The sequence below is a fragment of the Cyprinodon tularosa genome, unplaced genomic scaffold, assembly GCF_016077235.1.
Source record: "Cyprinodon tularosa strain WSP-4 unplaced genomic scaffold, ASM1607723v1 ctg741, whole genome shotgun sequence".
Lineage (NCBI taxonomy): Eukaryota > Metazoa > Chordata > Actinopteri > Cyprinodontiformes > Cyprinodontidae > Cyprinodon > Cyprinodon tularosa.
The window spans coordinates 845,349-865,105 of NW_024039498.1; the positions used below are offsets into that span (position 1 = coordinate 845,349).

General features: G+C 40.2%; 1 protein-coding gene across 1 annotated transcript in view; it reads left to right on the forward strand.

Annotated features, from left to right (window-relative positions):
* Positions 1–17,631, forward strand: part of LOC119773099 (neural-cadherin-like) — a 348,848-nt gene extending 331,217 nt beyond the window's left edge. Inside the window, exons 26-27 of the mRNA XM_038269917.1 lie at positions 13,080–13,357; positions 17,275–17,631. Coding sequence (XP_038125845.1) covers positions 13,080–13,357; positions 17,275–17,368 — 372 coding nt within the window. The 3' untranslated portion in view covers positions 17,369–17,631. The remainder of the gene's footprint in view (positions 1–13,079; positions 13,358–17,274) is intronic.
* The last annotated feature ends 2,126 nt before the right edge of the window (positions 17,632–19,757 follow it).

Genomic DNA, 19,757 nt, shown 5'->3' on the forward strand with positions numbered 1-19,757 from the left:
TCCGACCCAGCAGAGCACGGCGGCGGCTCATGAGGCTCGTAGATGATCTCCGAGATCAAAGTCTTGACAAACAAATGAGTCCATTGACAGCTGAGGATAAATCGAAACATCTCCAGGAAAAACTGTCTCAGCATTTCAGTTGTTGTTTCCCTCAATGCCCTTCAGCAGCTGTGGCCCTCTGAGCTGGATATGAGGTGGGATGTGATGGTGCTGAACCTTACTGGCCAAAGATCGCCACACGGCTTTCATGCCGCTAAATGTTTATTCCCCAGCCAACTACAACCTTTACAGCTTCCACCTTCACCTCTGGCCTCAGAAATCGGCCAAAACGGAGCTTAATGCTTCAGAAAGCTTCTGTCTTGTAATCCTGTTGGGAAAACCTGTAGTTACTGTACAGATGGAAAGTTGATCAATCTAAATCTGTAGATTAATTCAGTTCTATTTATTTCTATAGCGCCAATTCACAACACGCATCATCTCAAGGCACTTTACAGTTCAACCAGATCATACAGTCAGATTGGTTTAAAGTTTTCTAAGGAAAACCAGTTCATCTTGTTGACTCTAATGCAATCCCTCACACTAAGCATGTTTTTAGTGACAGTGGAGAGGAAAAACTCTCTTTGAACAGAAAGAAACCTCCAGCAGAATGAGGCAGAATGGGGTTCAAGGAGACAGACACACTCGTATGAAAAAGTTTGGGCACCCCTGTTAATCTTAATTATTTTATTTCTAAATATTTGGGTGTTTGCAGCAGCTATTTTAGTTTGACAGATCTAATAACTGATGGAAACAGTAATATTTTAGTATTGAGTTGAGTTTCATTGAACTAACAGAAAATTTGCAGTACGCATGTCCTGGCCTCGTTAAGCACTGTGACCTTTAACAGTAACTCAGCTATACAGGTAGCTAAACACTTTCCCATCCCCAAGTTTTCTATCTATGGGAATATGTTTCTGAAGGTGGGGGGTCATTTCAGAAACATAGACAGGTACGGGGCATTGCAGGCTAACAAAAGAAGCCAAACGACCCCCAATCTAAGGGTGGACCTGTTCGTCCGTTTCAATTTGCATGTTTTCTAAGCCAAAACAAGGCTTTGTTGGGCTGCTGTATAAATCCTGGAACTCAAGAGCGTTGAGTTCTTTTTTATATTGAAAAAGATTCCAGGATTGGAAGAGAAACATCTTCAAACTTGGAAACATAGTCCAGTGAATTGTATTTTTTATCTTTTTTTTTTTATCCTATCATTGTTAACTGATCCATTATAGGGCTTAATGATGTTGCAAAAAATTAAAATTTTTATTATTTTAAATAAATATTGTGTTTTAATTTCGATTTTCCTTTGCACTAACCAAAATAATGTAAATGTTTCACTACAGGGTTTGTTTTTTCATGACCTAAAAAACGTGCTTGTCCAGAGCCCTTTCTTGCATGACTTTACTGTAACCATTTGTCAAAAACTGATCAATTCTACTTACACATTTGCATGGATTTGCATGCTAGCTGCACTTCTTTCTTCCCGTATTTGTAGTTTTAAACTCACTTTAAGCATATTACCGCCAGCTAAAGGGCCTGGAGGACACATTTATCTTCTTAGTCTTTTTAAATGTAAATTAACCAAAACTGATTGCCTCTGTGATTTGAAAATTGTGTTTTGTTAAATTGCAAACTGCAAATGCAATTAATTGCCCAGCCCTAATCCATGTGTTATTAAATCTTCACCATGATATCGACAAACATTTAGACTTATATCACATTATGTTTGGTAAACAAAGAGCCTCTTTCAGGGTCGGTCATAAACATGTTTGCAAACTTGTCATTAAGGAAAGATGAAACCTGAGCGTTCGCAGCTGATTTCTGTCTGATTTGATTGGTTGTAGCAGAGTCTGAGGGAACGGATTGACCTCTGCTAAGGTTTGCATCCAGTGAGGGTTAATAACCTGCAGCCCACAGATGGAGCTGCTGTCCTGGACAGGAGGAGGATGAGCCAGCCTCTATTAGCATATGCATGTATGTGGGATGAGGGGGGGTCAGTAAAAAATGGCCTCTCCAGCTGAATAACCACACTGAGCCTTTCAGCTTCTCCTCTGGGTTTCACACAGAGATCTTCAGGATGACACAAAGAGGAGAAACTGTCTGGATAAGATTTCAGAATGAGTGGCATAAGGGAGCAGCAGTGACTGGGAGGGAGGTGTGTGAGTGCCAAGGTAGAGTCCTTCAGGTGTGATTTGTGAGGAAAGCACAGAGCATTTCATCTGAATTCAGCCAAGTTCTCTGGAGAAGACATTGATCAGAATGAGATGTGAAGAGTGGAGGGGGGAGAAAATGAACAGGAGAGATGTGAGGATAGAGGAGGGGGAGTAGAGGGGAAGGAAAGAAGGCGGAATTGAAGGAAGGAAGGAAATGGGAGAAGAATATGAAGCAAAATTTTTTACTGATGTTCCCAATTCTGTTTCTTCCTGCTTTTTAATTCAGATTTAAAAATAATTATTTTCATTATTTAACATTTGAACCCCAGTCGGCCTCAGCAGATGGCCGCTCACACTGAGCCTGGTTGTACTGGAGGTTTCTTCCTGTTCAAAGGGAGTTTTCCCTCTCCACTGTTGCTACAAGCATGCTTAGTGTGAGGGATTGCTGAAGAGTCAAAGAGTTGATGCAATCAACTGGTTTTCCTTAGATAGAAAACTTTGAATTAATCTGACTGAAGGATTTGGTGAACTGTAAAGTCCCTTGAGATGACATGTGTTGTGAATTGGCGCTATAGAAATAAACTGAATTGAATTTTTGATTGTTAGTTGAAGTAAAAGGCATCATGCTCAGAGGTTGATGATCTTCCTCTTATTTATGATTATTTATAATAAAAGCAGAAGTTCCTAAAATCTGTAGAGCAATTTTAAATGGAAGACTATTGATAGGAATAGAGAAGCAAGGACCAGTTTGGACTGGAGGGAAACATAAAGGCAGGAGAAGCACCTCCAGGTCAACCAACAGCTAAACAAATTAGAACAACATTCGTATTTTCCATATTCAATAGTAGCCATTCAAAAGTAGTGTTATTAGACAAACATGGATGTCAGCAGTAAAACACATTCAAATGAAAATTACTCTTAATTAAAAAACACTTATCAGTTATTGAACAGTATGTAATAATTTCCCATTGAAAGTACTTTCAGAAGTTTGAATTCTGAATATGAGCGGACTTGTCCTTTAATGGACAGATGAGAATAAAAGATCATTAGATGCAAAACAGATAAAGGAGAGCTGAGATGTTTTTATTGTTATGCATAATTAAGACGTGTGTTATTTATTGTTTGTTGATCAGTGGATCAGATGGTTAAACACAACCATCTCTAATCTGCAGATTCAAGACCCTTAAACAGAGACTAGGATAAAACCCCCAGACCAAATATGTGGTGAATGCAGTTCAATGCAGTGAGGAATGCTCTGATCTTTGCTTTGGAGAAACCAAACAGCGTCTCCACAGATGCATGGCCCAACACAGAGGAGCAACCTCCTCGGGACAAGACTGCTGTACAGCTGTATGGCTGCAGGTTTTCATTCCAAGCAAGCAATAGCACACCAGGGGTGTGAAGGAAGCCATCTATGTTCAGAAAGAAAAACCAACCTTTAACCAACTTGGTTTCAGCTTTCAAAAACCTATAATGCAGCGATACAGTTACTTCCTTCCCACTATCATTTAAACCCCCACTCCTTTACAGGGCAACAGAAGACCTCGCCTGTTCAGCCAGGCCAATAATTCCCTTTAACAACCCCCTTTTCACAGACATAGACAGGTATGGGGCATTACAGGCTAACAAAGAAGCAAAATGTCCCCCATTCCAAAGGGTTGGACCCGTTCGTCTGTTTCAATCTGCATATTTTCCAAGCGAAAACAAGGCTTTGTTGGGCTTCTGTATATAATCAGCAGGATTTCTAACATTTTAAAATGAAAAAGCTTCGTTGATCGGAAGCGAAACATCTTCAAACTTGGAGTGGATTGTTTTTTAACTCTTTTGGAATGACTTTGACCTGGATGACTAAGAATCTTCACCAGCATACAGTTGTTGTCTTCTTGAAGATTTCTTTTCCGCATCAAAGTCTAAAGGAAACCCTGAATGAACAGCAGAAACATTAATGATGCAGTTTGGTCAACATGAGGTAAACACTGTAAATCAGCAGAAATGTTGTTTATTGCTTCCATGTTTGGGATGGAACATCAGTCAGCAGAAACGGTGACCTACATAAACAGTCGTTATCGGGAGAGCAGGAGCTCTGCTGTCCAGTCAGCCTGTGCAGTCATTTCACGCTGAGTTGAGGCCGATCAGTCCAGAACATTGAGCGTAAAGCGACCTGTGTTCATTTCTGGGTCACCATCCCAGTCAGTGTGTCGTTGTGCAGGAAAGTGAAAACATACATGTGCAGTGTGGCCCCTATGAACCTCAGAGGCGACGCCTTGAAAAACACACGCCATATTCAGCACATACTTCACCTCCAGCCAATTTTCCTGCCTTATCATTCTCCTCAACCTTGAGCGTCATAAATTCCTCCCTGCCTGACCACCATGTAGCCCACTTTTCTGGACGATTGCACAAAAAGCCACTGCAGAGACTTTATTTCCTCCTTTGAAGTGCTGACAGGACCTGCCTCTGCTGCAGGACTGAGGTCTCTAATGTTTCTCCTGGTATCTGTTGGAGCATCCTCTCCACTGTGGGGGTTACTGCCCCCAGTGCTCCAATGACGAGGGGCTCTACAGCTGCATTTACCTTCCAGGCTCTCTCTATTTCTTCCCTGAGGTTTCTCGTGTTCTTTTTTTCCTGGGAAAAATAGGACTTTATAAATGCAGAGTCCACTCTAAAATGCTACAGCACCGCTGCAAAGTGAAGAAAACTGTTTCTGAAGTATAAAACAGCAGGAGTACAAAAGTGCAGCTCTGTCTGAGAATGGCAGCACTGCAAGAACAACTTTTTCAGCTGGAGAGCAGCAGGTAATTCTCCCTGAGGGTTTTTCTCAGACCACTTTAACCTGTCTGGATGACCTAATTCTGCTGCACAGCACATAGAGGGTGAGTTCCAGTTCATGGGCTGCGTCCTCCGCAGGCCAGATTCGAAGGCTGTTTACATCATAGCGCGGCGCCGAGGTGTGGTCAGATTCCAAGGCTCTTCATTATGTGGCAAACAAATTCGCCCTTCTTTTTTTTCGATTTGAAGGAAAGGTACGCTGTATCCTTTCTAGCCTTCGATATCCAGGATTTATTGCGAGACCAAGGAAGCCGGCTGCTCCGTGATCAGAGGAAATGGTATCTGGCGCCGAACTGTGGTGAATATAGGAAGTGAAGTTCCATAGTAGCTTTCCTGTTTGGCTGTGACTCCATCCAGGAGAGACATATCAGCTGTGCTGCTTCCATCAGCACCTTTGTTTATAGATGTTGGAGATCGGCCTGTTTTCCAGTGTAGTCCTGTTTCTCTGACTGTGACTGACTGGATGTGCTCTCTTTATCCTCTGACATAAGAGCTGGCTCGGAGCTCGTCTGCCTGACTGTGTGTTTCCTGGATGGGGCCGCCTTTTACAGATGCTTTTTGTGTCTTTGCTTCTGTCTCCTTGAACCCCAGTCGGCCTCAGCAGATGGCGGCTCACACTGAGCCTGGTTCTAATGGAGGTTTCTTCCTGTTATAAGGGAGGTTTCCTCTCCACTGTCACTACAAGCATGCTTAGTGCCTTCGATTGCCTTCGAGTCAATGAGTCGATGCAATCAACTGGTTTTCCTTAGATAGAAAACTTTGAATCAGTCTGACTGTATGGTCTGGTGAATTGTAATGTGCCTTGAGATGAAATGTGCTGTGAATTGGCGCAATAGAAATAACCTGAATTGGACTGAACTGAAGTTTGATATAATACAAGTATGTGAATAATTCCATCTGAAATTAATGAAAATAGCTGTTTTAAATAGTTATTGATTCAAATATGTGGCGGTATTGCTTGGTTTATATAAAGATTTATATCGGTTACTGTGTAAATGGGTTTGGCTGTAATTTAAGGAAATATTCTAATATATCTGCAGTATGGGGCCTATAAATCTGATAAGAATTAGTTTTTAATATTATTTTGCAAAATTTGCTCCTATAAGTATTTTTAATTATTGAATATAAGAGATTTTGCTGATATATTTTTTATACATAAATTGTTTAGACTTACTTCTATCTTTCTACTTCTTTAGTAGAATAGAATAGAACATTTCTTTATTGTCCCACAATGGGGAAATTCTAGTGTTTACAGCAGCAAAAAGGTTTTTCTAAGGTCCATACAAATGTGAAACTTAGAAAAATTTATAAGAATAACATATTAGTGAAGAGTTAAAATATAAACAGTAAAATAATGTGCTGTAAAGTGTTTTAACAAAATAAAACTGTGCCTGGAGATTAAGCAACCAATATGCAGCTATGGACATGTTTATAGTAATGGATATTTGAAAATAGCAGCAACATCTCTGATGTTGCTGCTATTTAGCATGTTATGTTATTTAACTGACTAAGGTTTATATTATCAAGTGGGAATGATTATGCATTCCCACTTATAGTTGTTCACTTTTTATTTTTCTGTTCAGTTTTCAACCGATTAACAATTTTGGTATCAAAACGTTCAGCTTGTTCAGGAGAATTATGCTATGTCTTTTGGTAAAGATATATTTTGTAGTTTTCGTGATATTCAGCTTTTTCTGCTTTTTTTTGTCCCATTGAAATGCATGTAGAATTCTTAGATTTCAGCAAAATTCAGCTAAAACTTCATCATCTTTGACCTTTAACTACTTCAGCATACTTTCAGCTAGAAACACCATTCAACTTTTAAAATGTTTCCGTATCTTTCTGCTATTACTGTTTAACTCGGCTTTTTGCTAACTTTTACAGTTTTGCTTCAGTAAAACTTCAAAGTTTAAAAGAAAATTTAAAGATTTTTAGATTTATAATGGAAGTCTATGGACGGAATTCTTCAACTGCTAGAGTGCGTGCTCTAGCTTTTGAGCTGTTCTGGTTTTTCCGAACAAATTCTTCTCACTCCTTCATTTCTCACTCAATTGAAATAAATTTTACATCAAAACGTAGGTATTTTTGTCAGGATTCAGGAAATGTAACCCTCATTTTTGTGGCATTTACAGTTTTCCGACAGTTTGGCCCAGACCGCGAAGAAGTCCACACTTCCCCAATAGAAATCCAATGAGAGACTTTCCAAAAATCACAGACAAAATCCAAAACGATACATATTTTCGTATCGCTCCCATTTCCTAACCATTTGATGTACTAACATGTAACTTGGGATAGATCATCTTCAGACCCTTCTAGCACTCACATTGAAGGATTCTTTTCAATATAATTTATGGTTTAGCTGTTTAGCTGACTTGTTCGGGCATAGGAAAACGCTGATTCTGAGCAAAATCCTCAAACTCAAAAAATGCACATTTTTACATCATCACCGTGGCCAAACAGTTTTTAGTAGAAACATGAAGGTTGGCACAGTCGAAGCCGAAGGATGGCTGACGTCCACGGTGAAAGAATTTTTTGAATACCTTTTACGGTTTTGGCTCACCACTCATTTGTTCGGAGGGGAAGTTTTGCTTTTAAAAGCTCAGCTCTACCATGGAACTCCATGTTATTTAATGAGACCAGCAGGAGCGACAAACCTTTTTATTTCTCCTTCCCATTAGGGTTGTGAATGAGCTACAGCGATGAACGTTATCCCAATTGGAGACAAAGGATAGCTGTCGCTTAGACTGAAAGAATTTTCTAGATACCATTTACGGTTTGTCTTCAGCACTCGTTTGTTCGGAGTTGATTTTCCCATTCAAAAAATCCTGAGAGGAAAGGAACGAAAGTGAAGCGCTTTTCTCTCTTTCACTGACAGGCTCGTTAAGCGTCGTCAAGGTAACCGAGCTTCAAAGGGATTTTACCTCTGCCACTTTAAACAGCACATTTTAATCTAATGGAGGGAGACAACCGTGATTTAACATTTGGAAATGGATACAATATGACTACTGGCCATGACCCTTCCCTTCACACACAACCCTGATAGACTTTCAAAATAAGACTCTGGGGACATTACAAAATAAAAGCCCCGACATTAAACTCATACTTTTTCCCCAGCATATGGCTCAACATTATGACCCAAACTCAACCACTTTTTTTTTTAAATTAGACTCTAGGGGGGTTTTCAAAACAAACCCCACAGCAAATTTCAAAATAAAAGCCTCCCATTGCCACTTCATCTACTGACCTAATAACAGGGGAAAAGAGTGATTTAACAATTGGAAAGTCATCAAGTATCACTGCTGGGTCTGACCCTTTTCTAAACACACAACCCTACTAGACATTCAAAATAAGACTCCAGTGACCCTACACAATAAAAGCCTCTATATTATACTTGTGTATTAATTGATGCAAATGGCTCAGCATTATGACCCAAACTCTACCAGCTTGTTTCTATTAGACTCTAGGGACCTTTTCAAAACATACCCCAGAGCAAATTTCACAATAAAAGTCTCCAATTTACGCTCTAATACAGCATCTATTCACCCGATAACATGGAAAACCAGTGATTTCATATTTAGAAATGGATTCTATATCACTGCTGGGCATGACCCTTCCCTTGACACACATCCATGATAGACTTTTGAAATAAGGCTAACGGGACTCTATAAAATAAAAGCCTCTTCCTTACACACACTCATTCATTGTGCTGTATGGCTCGTAGCTATGACCTAAACTCAACCAATTTCTTCAAATTACACTACCAAGGCCTGTTGACCACACACCTCAGTGCATATTTCTTAATCAGGTTCTAAGATTTACACTGTAATAAAGCATCTGCTAACCTCGTAACATGCAGCCTAAGCCTTCTTTATACATTTTTCTAGAAACTTGGGAGACATTATATTAAGACCCTTCTAGCGTCCACATTCAAGACATTTTTTGATATCATGTATGGTTTGGCTGTGCAGCTTTTTAGATGAGTTTGTTTCTGCCATTTTACTGCCAAATGATTCTACCCTACAAAATCTTAAGATGATTAAATTGTTTTCTGCAGTTTGAAGTTTCTGATGACTTCCTATCAAATTTTCATATGCTCTGCAGGTGATTTTAGCTTTTTTCAATCAGCAAAAGCATTCCCACTTGCTGTTTCTCCGAAACAGCTTTTTCTAGTTACATTTGCTTTTTTTTGTTCACGCTCCCAGTGGTTGGAACCTTTATTCCACTCTGGATTCTCATGAGTGTAGTCTTAGTTCACTTTACAGTAATAAAAAAAAAAACAAAAGAAACAGTTTTGAAAAGTTCAGTATTCAGTCTTTTCCTGTATTGTGTGTCAACTGTCACGGTTGCTAAGCGACAGAGCTTATGGCAGAGAAAGCCATAAGAGAAAGAACGATTCTGTCCAGGCAGACCTAATGAATGAATGAATGAATGAATGGTAGTGCCGACTACCGTTCATTCATCCTGTCCGCTGAACAGTGTTGTATAAAGTACTGAAATCTCGGAGTCAAGTAAAAGTATAAGTACCTTTCCAATATACGACTTTGGTAAAAGTCCAAGTCACTGACTGAAATGTTACTTGAGTAAAAGTCTTAAAGTACCTGCAATGGTTTGTACTTAAGCATAAGAATTACTGTAAAAATAGATGTACTCAAGTAATGTAGTGAAAAGTATACGTAAAAAGTAGTGCAGTTTGAATTACATTTTTTTTTACATTTTGGTAAACTTTGAAGGCTAAATTCACTTAAAATAATATAAACAACCAGTTTAGGATAAACTTAGACTGGCTTTGCGAAACAGGCGTATCCTATTGGTGTTGATGAACAAGCCCTGGCAAGACCCGACTTTGTAGTCAGTAGGTGGGGTCACAACACTTGCGTTTCTCTCGCTCGTTTTTTTTTGTTTTTTTTTTACTTAGTGACTAAACCAAACATTGAAAATGTATCGGAGTAAAAATATGCAATTAAGTCCAGCGAGCGGATGACGTCATACACGTTCCGCTTTGTTTTCAAAAGATATAAATATGAAAAATATAACTGCGGATGTCTTGGAAACAGTGATTCGCCTACATGTTCTGAATGCTGGCGTACCATAAAGAATAAATTATGAACAGTTTAGTTTGTGCCTTCAAGTCGTTGCCCATAAGAAGATGTTACTGTATATAACCTAACAGAATATCTTCAGAACAGCTCCAATGACACAAACTCATATGGGTGAGTAGAACATGATGGAATAAAGTAAAATTAAGGACCCAATGTAAAAAAAGGTTTTTCCCTTTAAGTGAGAAAACAAAACACAAAAACTGAGCAAATCTGTGAGGAGGTAAATATTTTCTAAGTCCTGATGAGCTGTCTGTCCACACAGAACGATTGTGGTGATTTTAGAGTTTTAGTTTCATACAGATAATATTCATAGCTTTTTCTTCCACATCATTTATTTCTGTTATATCATTCAAATTAAAAATCTACAGAACTTCTAGATTATAAAAAAATCAAACCATTAATTTAACTGAAATGAAAAAGCACAGAAATAATTATTTTAAAAATTTGAAGGGTTTCAACTATTTAATTTTTTTACTTGTTGTTACCATGGCAACATTCACATGAAAATGCTCTGCACCATTAGGACAGCTGGTGTCGATACACCAGTTTAACTGGACAGATCCCAGTCAGCAACAGCTCATCACATTCCTATCATCTGTTTGTCTTCTTAGTTTTTTCACACATTTAATTAAGTGTAACTTGGAGGATATTTGTACCATTTAAGGTTTTGTGTGTTGCAAAATGTTCAGAAGATCAGAAAAATCTCACAGGTTTTAATATTTAGAACTTTTTTTTATGAAACGATGAGCCTGTTTTTTAACAGGAGCTGAAATAAAGTGTCTGAGACTGTGAAACGCTGACATGCTTTGGAAAAAGATCCCACGGGAGCTGGCTCAGAGCTCGTCTGCCTTTTGTATCTCTGCTTCTGTCTCCTTGAACCCCAGTCGTCCTCAGAAGATGGCCGCTCACACTGAGCCTGGTTCTGCTGGAGGTTTCTTCCTGTTAAAAGGGAGTTTTTTCCTCTCCACTGTCGCTACAAGCATGCTTAAAGGAATAGTACACCCAAAACATGATTAGCCTTCATTTTCTACTCACCCCCATGCTGAACAACACTCTGGAGATCTGGGAGGCTTCTTGCTGTCTGCTGACATTCAAATAATGGAGGTCTATGGTGACCGAGACAGAAAGGTCCATAAAAGTCCACAAAAAACGTGTCAATATTCGGCAGACCAAGCCAGATGAAAGTGCGCATTCAGCGTCTGCTCTGCCAATAATGCAAGCGTAGAAGAAGAAATGTGCTGTTTACCTGTGCAAAGAAAGAAACAACGAAAGAAAAATTTCTGAGGACTTCAGTGTTGAGGAAGAGCATGAGTTCTTTGCCGAGCTGAATGCGCTGGTTTGGTCTGCCGGCTTCCGTAGCGTCGTGAGCGCGCATGTGTGCGCTTTCAGGAAATCCTATACACTACTGTTTATGCTCTAAAAACATTCTAAATGACTTTGTTTCGAGTAAATTCTGGACACTACCCACTCAGGACACTTGGAATACATTGGAAGAGCAGTATGGAGGAATATTGACACGTTTTTTGTGGACTTTTATGGACCTTTCTGTCTCGGTCACCATAGACCTCCATTATTTGAATGTCAGCAGACAGCAAGAAGCCTCCCAGATCTCCAGATGCATTTGAGATATCAAAAAAGTACTCCAGAGTGTTGTTCAGCATGGGGGTGAGTAGAAAATGAAGGCTAATCATGTTTTGGGTGTACTATTCCTTTAAGGTCTGGTTATCCTCCCGCAGCAGTGTGTCGCAGTGAGCTTGTCACAGATATTTTTGATTTATGCCCAATATTGAATTGTGGTCTGCGATATGTTATTCCACGCCACAACAATCAGGGAAATCAGGAACTACCTATGGGTCTAAAAACAGCTGAGGCGGTGAGGAAGTGGGGGCAAGTTTGCGCGACAACGGAGGGACATGAGGGTGAAACAGAGCGGGGATCCAGGTGGAAAAAGGGTCCCAGCGTTCTCACGCACCTTGCTCTCCTAGCTGGTCCAACTTCACGAGTCGTTTTCCACAATGGCGGTCATACAATCAAATCAAGCCGATAAGCTACCAAAAAGGAAATACACATACTGTAGAGCGGATGTAGAATTGACCAATCAGAGGCCTCCTGTCTGCGTTCACCTACAATTTTGGAGCGGTGCAGCAGACTGTCTGCGGAGGGGGCAGGGACACATTTGCGTTCACTGCGACAGAAACGCAGTCGACCTGGTTTCTGAGGATAAATCTGGCTTTAGTGTCTTTGAATCAATGAGTCGAGGCAATCAACTGGTTTTCTTTAGACAGAAAACTTTGAATCAATCTGACTGGATGATCTGGTGAACTGTAAAGTGCCTTGGGATGCCATGTGTTGTAAATTGGCGCTATAGAAATAAACTAAATAAATTAACCAGAAAAACAATCTGAACAACAGGAAGTCAACACAGAGACCAGCAGCTTTCCTTCAGAGGCTGTGAGGAATTGTTATGCTGCATCCCGCTGTGGAGATGCATGCACAGACAGGCCGGGCCAAAACTGAACAAACTCCTGAGCTCCTGGGGCCGAAATGAATGATAGAGTTCAGCTAGATGGCTTTTTCTCTTCATGGCGCTGGAGAAGAAAAACAAGCAAGAAGTAGAGGAACTCACTGACTGTCCACTGCAGAGACCTGGGTTCATTACCAGGCTGCAGAGCTCTGCTCCCACACAGCTGGCTGTTTGTGTGGGCAGTCGCTGAGCGATTGCTTTACTATCATCCTGCTAGTTGCTGGTGTCTGCAGAGGAAATACATCGTTCTGTGAGCGTCTGAAATACAGAAGTAGAAACAACACAAAGTAGGATTGTTGCCTGCAGGAAAAAAAAAAACATATCAGATCGAAAAAGATTCTGCAAAGCTCTTCTATAGGAGTGCTCTGCCACTACTGCTGCAAAAATCACCTTTATTATTCTGACAGCAGCTGCTGCAAACCTTATTTCTCTCTCTTTCAGCTCCAGTCCTTCCTGCAGGTCAGCGTGTTCCAGGTGCGGGTGGACGAGTGTCCCGGCTCAGAGTGTGCCGGCACTGGCGGCTGCACCAATGTTCTGACTGTGCGGGACACGCCCACCGTGGTGGACTGTGGGACGATGAGCCTGGTTTCCGTGACACTGGAGTCCAGAGCCGTGTGCTCCTGCTCCGGACGGGACCAGTCCCACCAGCCCTGTGCCTCGTATCCCAGAAACCCTTGCTTCAACGGAGGGGTGTGTGTAGACACTCAGCACGGCTACAGGTGAGTTCAAAGGGACGCCACCGCACTGCGAACCTTTCCTGCTTTTTCATCATCATCATGAATGATGTGTTGAGATGAAGGCTGTAAATAATAGAAAGGTGGATTATCAGAGGAACTACTGCAGATGAAACCTGAAGAAGTCATTTTTTCTTAAAATAAGTGAATTTGTTCTTGAACTGACGAGGTAAGTGAGACACCAATGGAACAATATAATTTACATTTAAAATAAGAAAAATCCTTCAATTGTCAAATCATCTTATTTACCTTCTATAATTAAGTGTAAACACACTTAATGTACTTATTTCTATCTTTATTTTAAAGGAGAAGTCTGGTCAGCAAGGAATAATCAATGGATCATAATTTATAGCTAAAACGAATACGGTGATTTAATGAATTTAGAGTTATTCAGTAAAAAAATACAAATATTATCACTGAGTCTGGGTGCGGCCATTTTGGCCCAAATATAGTAACACCTCATTCCTGACATCTTCCATCAGTGACGTAACGGTGCGGTAAGGTGAAATAACTCTTTTTTTTTTCCACTTTTATCCGATGTATTCCAACATCCAGCTGCCATGCACGTGGGCATTTTCAGTTTCACTATAGCTCTGGTGAATTTCAATGGTGAAGTCCTCTGGAAATCTTCAATAATTGTTGTTGATTGCAGATGTGTCTAGTAGTTCCCATTGATTTTGCTTGTAAAGCAGGGAGAATGGCGCTAGGCTTACTGCACCGTGACGTTACTGCTTGAAGATGGCAGGAGGGAGGGGTTCCTATATTTGGGCACAAATGGCCGCTCTAAGTGGCCATTGCTGACCAGACTTCTCCTTTAAAGGTGACGGAAGCAACAAAGAGAAGGAATCAGGTTTGGAATCTTCCTACAGGAATCCCGTTCACACATTGATGCCTGACTTAGGAAACCCTTCAAGGATGGAACATCGTATCATGTGGGACATTGTCTGCAGCTTGTTGGCCCCCCAGGTTCCTCTCGTTTGTAGGGTAACCATCACTTTAAGAGATTCTCTGACTTTGCATGAGTTGAGGACTCAGCATCGTAGAAGTCATTGTTTTGCTGGATTGGAACAAGCAATGCGTGTTGAGAGGAGAGAAAATGAGTTATTTTCACCATAGCAGATACAGGAAGCATCACAGTGTCTGTCAAATGCAGGAACGTTTACAAGATGTTTCCCAATGAGTCTAAACTGTTATCATTTCTAGTAGAAAAAAAATAAAAACTCTCATAAAGTGTTTTTACTGAGATCAATTTCCCTCTAAAGAAAAGCAAACACATCCCAGATTTGATGTCTTCCTTTACTTATCAGCTCAGGACACATTTCAAAGCTGTTACCAGGGATGTTTGTACACTTTCATTTCCATCTACAGTACAGAGAGACTATTAGAATGAATAAGCTGAGGGCGTTAGGAATTGGATAAAAGCCTGGCGCATAAATGAATACGGCTGTAAGCCTCCTGGCTGATCCTGCAGCTTTTATGGGGTCAGACTGAGGAGCAGACACAAAAGACTTCTTAAACATTTGGGGGAAAAAAGCAGCTCCGGCTCTCAGCCATCAGGATCATTCAGCATCTTGAAAGGTTAGATTCATGCATGAGTGTCTCAGAATGAAGAATATCCCCACGGTTTATTAAGATGAACGTGTGGCTATAAAACACGGCCCACTTCCACTAAGGCTGCTAATCTTTTTCTACCAATGACCTGTTAGATTGAGCTCATTTCAAATAATATCTATCAGGGCCGCTAGAAGTAAGTTTTTATCAGGGGGTGCTGTGAAAATTTTGTTTTGTTTTTTTAATATTTGACATAAGAGCTATGAGCCTATAGGACTATTTTTAGAATTCTATAATTAAAAATTAATAAATTGTTTGAGATTCACTACTTTATTGTCATATACATTTTAATCTACGCAACCAGAGTCTGTAACACACAGATATCATTAATCTCCTTAATCAGTTCTCAGGTGAATATATGTGCTATTAATAAAACTTCACAATGAAAAAAATTCCAGTGGCTTTATGCCAATTTGAAAAGCTGGCATTCAGTTAAATTTAATTTAGTTTATTTGTATAGTGTCATTTCACAACATGTCATCTCAGGTCACTTTATAGTTCACCAGATGATCCAGTCAAATTGATTCAAAGTTTTATATCAAAGGAAGACCAGTTGATTGCATCGACTTATTGAATGCATGCTTGTAGCGACAGTGGAGAGAAAAAACTCCCTTTTAACAGGAAGAAACCTTCAGCAGAACCAGGTTCCGTGTGAGCTGCCATCTGCTGAGGCCGACTTGGGTTCAAGGAGACAGAAGCAGAGATACAAAAAGCAGCTGTAAAAGGCGGCCCCATCCAGGAAACACACAGCCAGGCAGATGAACTCCGAGCCAGCTCCCATGTCAGAGGATGAAAGAGAGCACATCCAGCCAGTCACGGTCAGAGAAACAGGACTACACTGGAAAACATGCTGAACTCCAACATCTATAAACAAAGGTGTTGATGGCAGCAGTACAGCTGATATTTCTCTCCAGGATGGAGTGACAGCCAAACAGGAACAGACCAGATGAAGCTGCTATGAGAAAAAGCAGAGAGAGCAGAAAGTTAGAGATTGAATTAATAGATTCTGCAAAGAGGGAGAATATAGATAGAATGGAGCAGAATGATGAAAAATGGATCCCTATGTCCTCCAGAAGTCTAAACCTATAGCAGCATAACTATAGAGATAGCTGAGGAACAGGAACAGACGAGGCAAAGCTACTATTCACAAAGGGGTTGTCTTGCTTAAATTTTTCTTTAAGTATGACCTTTTTTCCAACTGCTTTCAGACAGATGAAACACAAAATATAGTTCCTATAGTTGGAAGAAGATGCTCAGTCATTGGCCAGGTCATGTGACCTGGGAGAACGTATTGCATTATGGCCACAGGCTCTTATATCGTCAGGGAGGTAAGACTTTCGCTCTCTTATTTTTCCGCCTGCTCAACTTCTGGTCATGGCGGAGTTAAGGAAAATGTTTAGACCTTGTGAGGAGGCTAAAAAGAGAAAACCTAAAAGGGATAATGTGTGAGGAAAAACAAGAGTCCATCTTGGAAAGGAGTTGGTTTGTTTGCGCAGCCGTAAAACTGATTCCCCTTTCTCAACTTATTAGACTGCTAAGTTCACACTTATATATCACACATATCTGTGTTATTATTTTTGGATGTTTAGTAGAAGCGTAATAAGGGCTTCTTAAAGTACTTTAAATATGAAATTATTACATACTGTTCAAGAAATGATATGTTTTAATTAAGAGTAATTTTCATTTGAATGTGCTTTACTGGAGGCATGCATGTTTGTCAAAGAACACTACTGCCACCTACTGGTTTGTGACGACACGGTGCGGTATCGGCTGTTGATCAAGTCCCAGTGCTGTATCTGGTGTTTGTCACAACGGGCTATTATCCAAGTCATCTTGGCGTGAGGTGTCACTATATTTGGGCAAAACTGGCCGCTCCAAGACTCAGTGATCGCGCCGAAAATTACTATATTTATTTTTTTCACTGATTAACGCTAAATTAATTAAATCCTTGCTAATGTATTAGTTTTAGGTGTAAATAATGATCATCCCTTGCTGACCTGACTTTTCCTATAAACAGTAACCAGTAGTCACCAAATGAGTGGGACTAATAGGTGCTCCACCTGAAGGCTTTCAATAAGAATAACAAAGAATGAAACCAAAAATACGAAAACAGACGTCAGACAGAAAATCTCACAATGCCTCCAGAAAATAATAATAGCGAACGAGGAAACAGTGGAGATGCCGAGTGGAACAATGATGTCTGAGATAAACTGTAAAGTTGGGGGAAGACAGCAGTGGCTCCAACTGTTAACCTGGTCAGGTACTGTTTTTTTTTTTGTTTTTTTTCTCAGGTCCCAATTTCTGATTGCTTCCCATTATGTCGGAGCTCAGGGAACACCACACACACTCGGATATCTGCCCAAGATCACCCAACATGTTCGCTGAATGGGGATGGAAGTGGTCCCAGTGTCCTTTAGAGCAGACCTGATGGCTCTTAGCACACATGGCAGGATATTCTCACCGGATTATCTGAGGACCCATCCCCATAATCTGGTTTAAAACTGGAGAGATTATCCTACTGTGTGAACCGGGCTTAAGTACCATCATTTGTCTCCATGTTAGGATGAAATCCGCCTAGCTGATTAACTCCAGTTTGATGTCTAGATAATATCCCAGTTACTAAAAAAAAAACCCTCTCTGCCTAAAACTTTTTCATAACTCTTTTGTATGACCGTGAACAGTTGCCCTTAATCCCAGGTTGTTGTTTTTTGTATTTCTGGGTGCTTGTTTAATGAAGATGCCTGCAGATTTTCCACCTTGCCTTCAACCATCTGTTTCTGTTTGAGTCCATTTTAATCAAATAAAGCATGTTTAGTTCTTTTCTCATATATCCAGACTAATATATCTCTACTGCAACTGAAATAAATCGATTTGTTTTTAATATTCTACGATGAAGAAAATCCAAGTACATCTCTGATATCCTTCTGTCCTCTGGTGTTAGAAATAGAAAGAAGATGAAAGATGTTAAGTGTCACGTAACTGCACTTCTTGTGCCAAAGACTAACCATCTGCATTAGCATAAATTAGCCTGCAAACAGGACAGGACAGGGTGAGGAGAAGAACGTTCAACATGTCATGTTGAATAGAAGCAGTGTTTCTGATACAGAGAGCTGCAGTCTTCCTGCTTTAAAGAAGACGCGATGACCCTCTTTAAACTTTGCGATGTTCAGCCTGAAGCGTTGCGTTTTTCTCAGGCGCAGCTCTTCAGAGGCGGAAGTGATGGGATCACTGCAACCAGTTAACATCAACCAACATCACTGACTGGGATTCGCTTGTATCTCATTATTGATAATAACACCATGCAGAAATTTCTGTCTATGATGAAATGGCCAGTTGATTCTCACATGTCTGTAAATCTGCAAAGCTGCTCTGCTGTGTTGTTAAACTAATTTGGAGAACGTGTTTCTGATTGGATCTTAGCACTGACTCACATGGTATTACTGTAAAAAATATGAAAAAGCTTCATGGTTAGATCATGGGGGAATTAAACATTAGGCAATACCAGGAAGTTGCCTGGGGCGCCAAGTTCCTGAGGGCCTCATAAAACTATGTTTACATGTATGGTTAATACAACTATTCCTTATTTCTGCACATTAATTATGTTTTGGATAAGAATCCTTTCACTAAAATGCCTTTAGAACGCTTATAATATTAAGTGTGTCTCAGCCCCCCCCCCCCCCTTCAGTGTCCACCATATTGGATCAGTCCATTTGCTGCACATGTTCAGAAAGGTCCAAATAGACACCAGCAAACCATTGGAAAATAAATGGTGGGAAAAGCAGTGTTGCCAACTTAGCGCTTTTTTTTGCTATATTTAGCGACTTTTCAGACCCTCTAACACTTTTATTTCTAAAAAAAAGCACCTAGCGCCAAATCTAGCAATTTTTTTTCTGCTACCAGAGACTTGGGCGACAACATCTAATGGCACCGAACTCTGCTCTCCAGAGCAAGTAGATTGGTAACCCCGCCTCCTGCTCTCCTCTATTTTGTCTGCTGTCATGATTCATGCAGCTAAATGAAAAATGGAGAACAGATAAGCAGATCATGGCTTGTCTACAGTGAAAAGAAGGACTGGGTTATTTACGCCATTTTGGAAACACAGGAAGGAGCAAGCAGCTTAGTTAGCTTAGTGCTTGGAAAAAATCGCTCATTCCTTTTGAGACAGAATGAAAAGTCAGCTGAGTACAAAACATAGAGAAGAAAACAAAAAGAAAAGGGACAAAATGTAGAACAAATAAAGTATGTCTATTCTATAAAAATGTCTCTATCTGTATAATGGGTCTGTTTTATGTGTTATCTTCTCAATTCAGAGGGCCCCCTGCCTGTCTTTGCCTAGGGCCCAAAATTTCCTAAATCCGCCCCTGGGTTAGAGGCTCAAAGCCTTGTCCATTAATATATTAGCTAACCACAGAGAACAGAATTACAGCTCAGGCTGAAACTCTACAGTCCTGAATGAGAAGAAAAGGAAATGGAGCCGTTATAGCAGGGAGAAAATGATAAATGGTAATGAAATGGCCTTTATGGGATTTACTAATGAAACTAAGGGTGTTTGGAGACAGAATCCTTAAAACAAAACAGGTAGAAAAATATTTCTGCATGAACATATTATGTTGAGTAGAAGCAGCTTTTATCCTAGAGAAATTGATTAAATTTAAACAAACCCAAGGAACTGGGAGTAAGACAAGCCTTGTATCTGAAGGACAAAGGCCTCCATCACACATGTCCACACAGCTTCTGGCTTGTAGAAGGTAATTTTTCCCTTCAGCTTCATTTA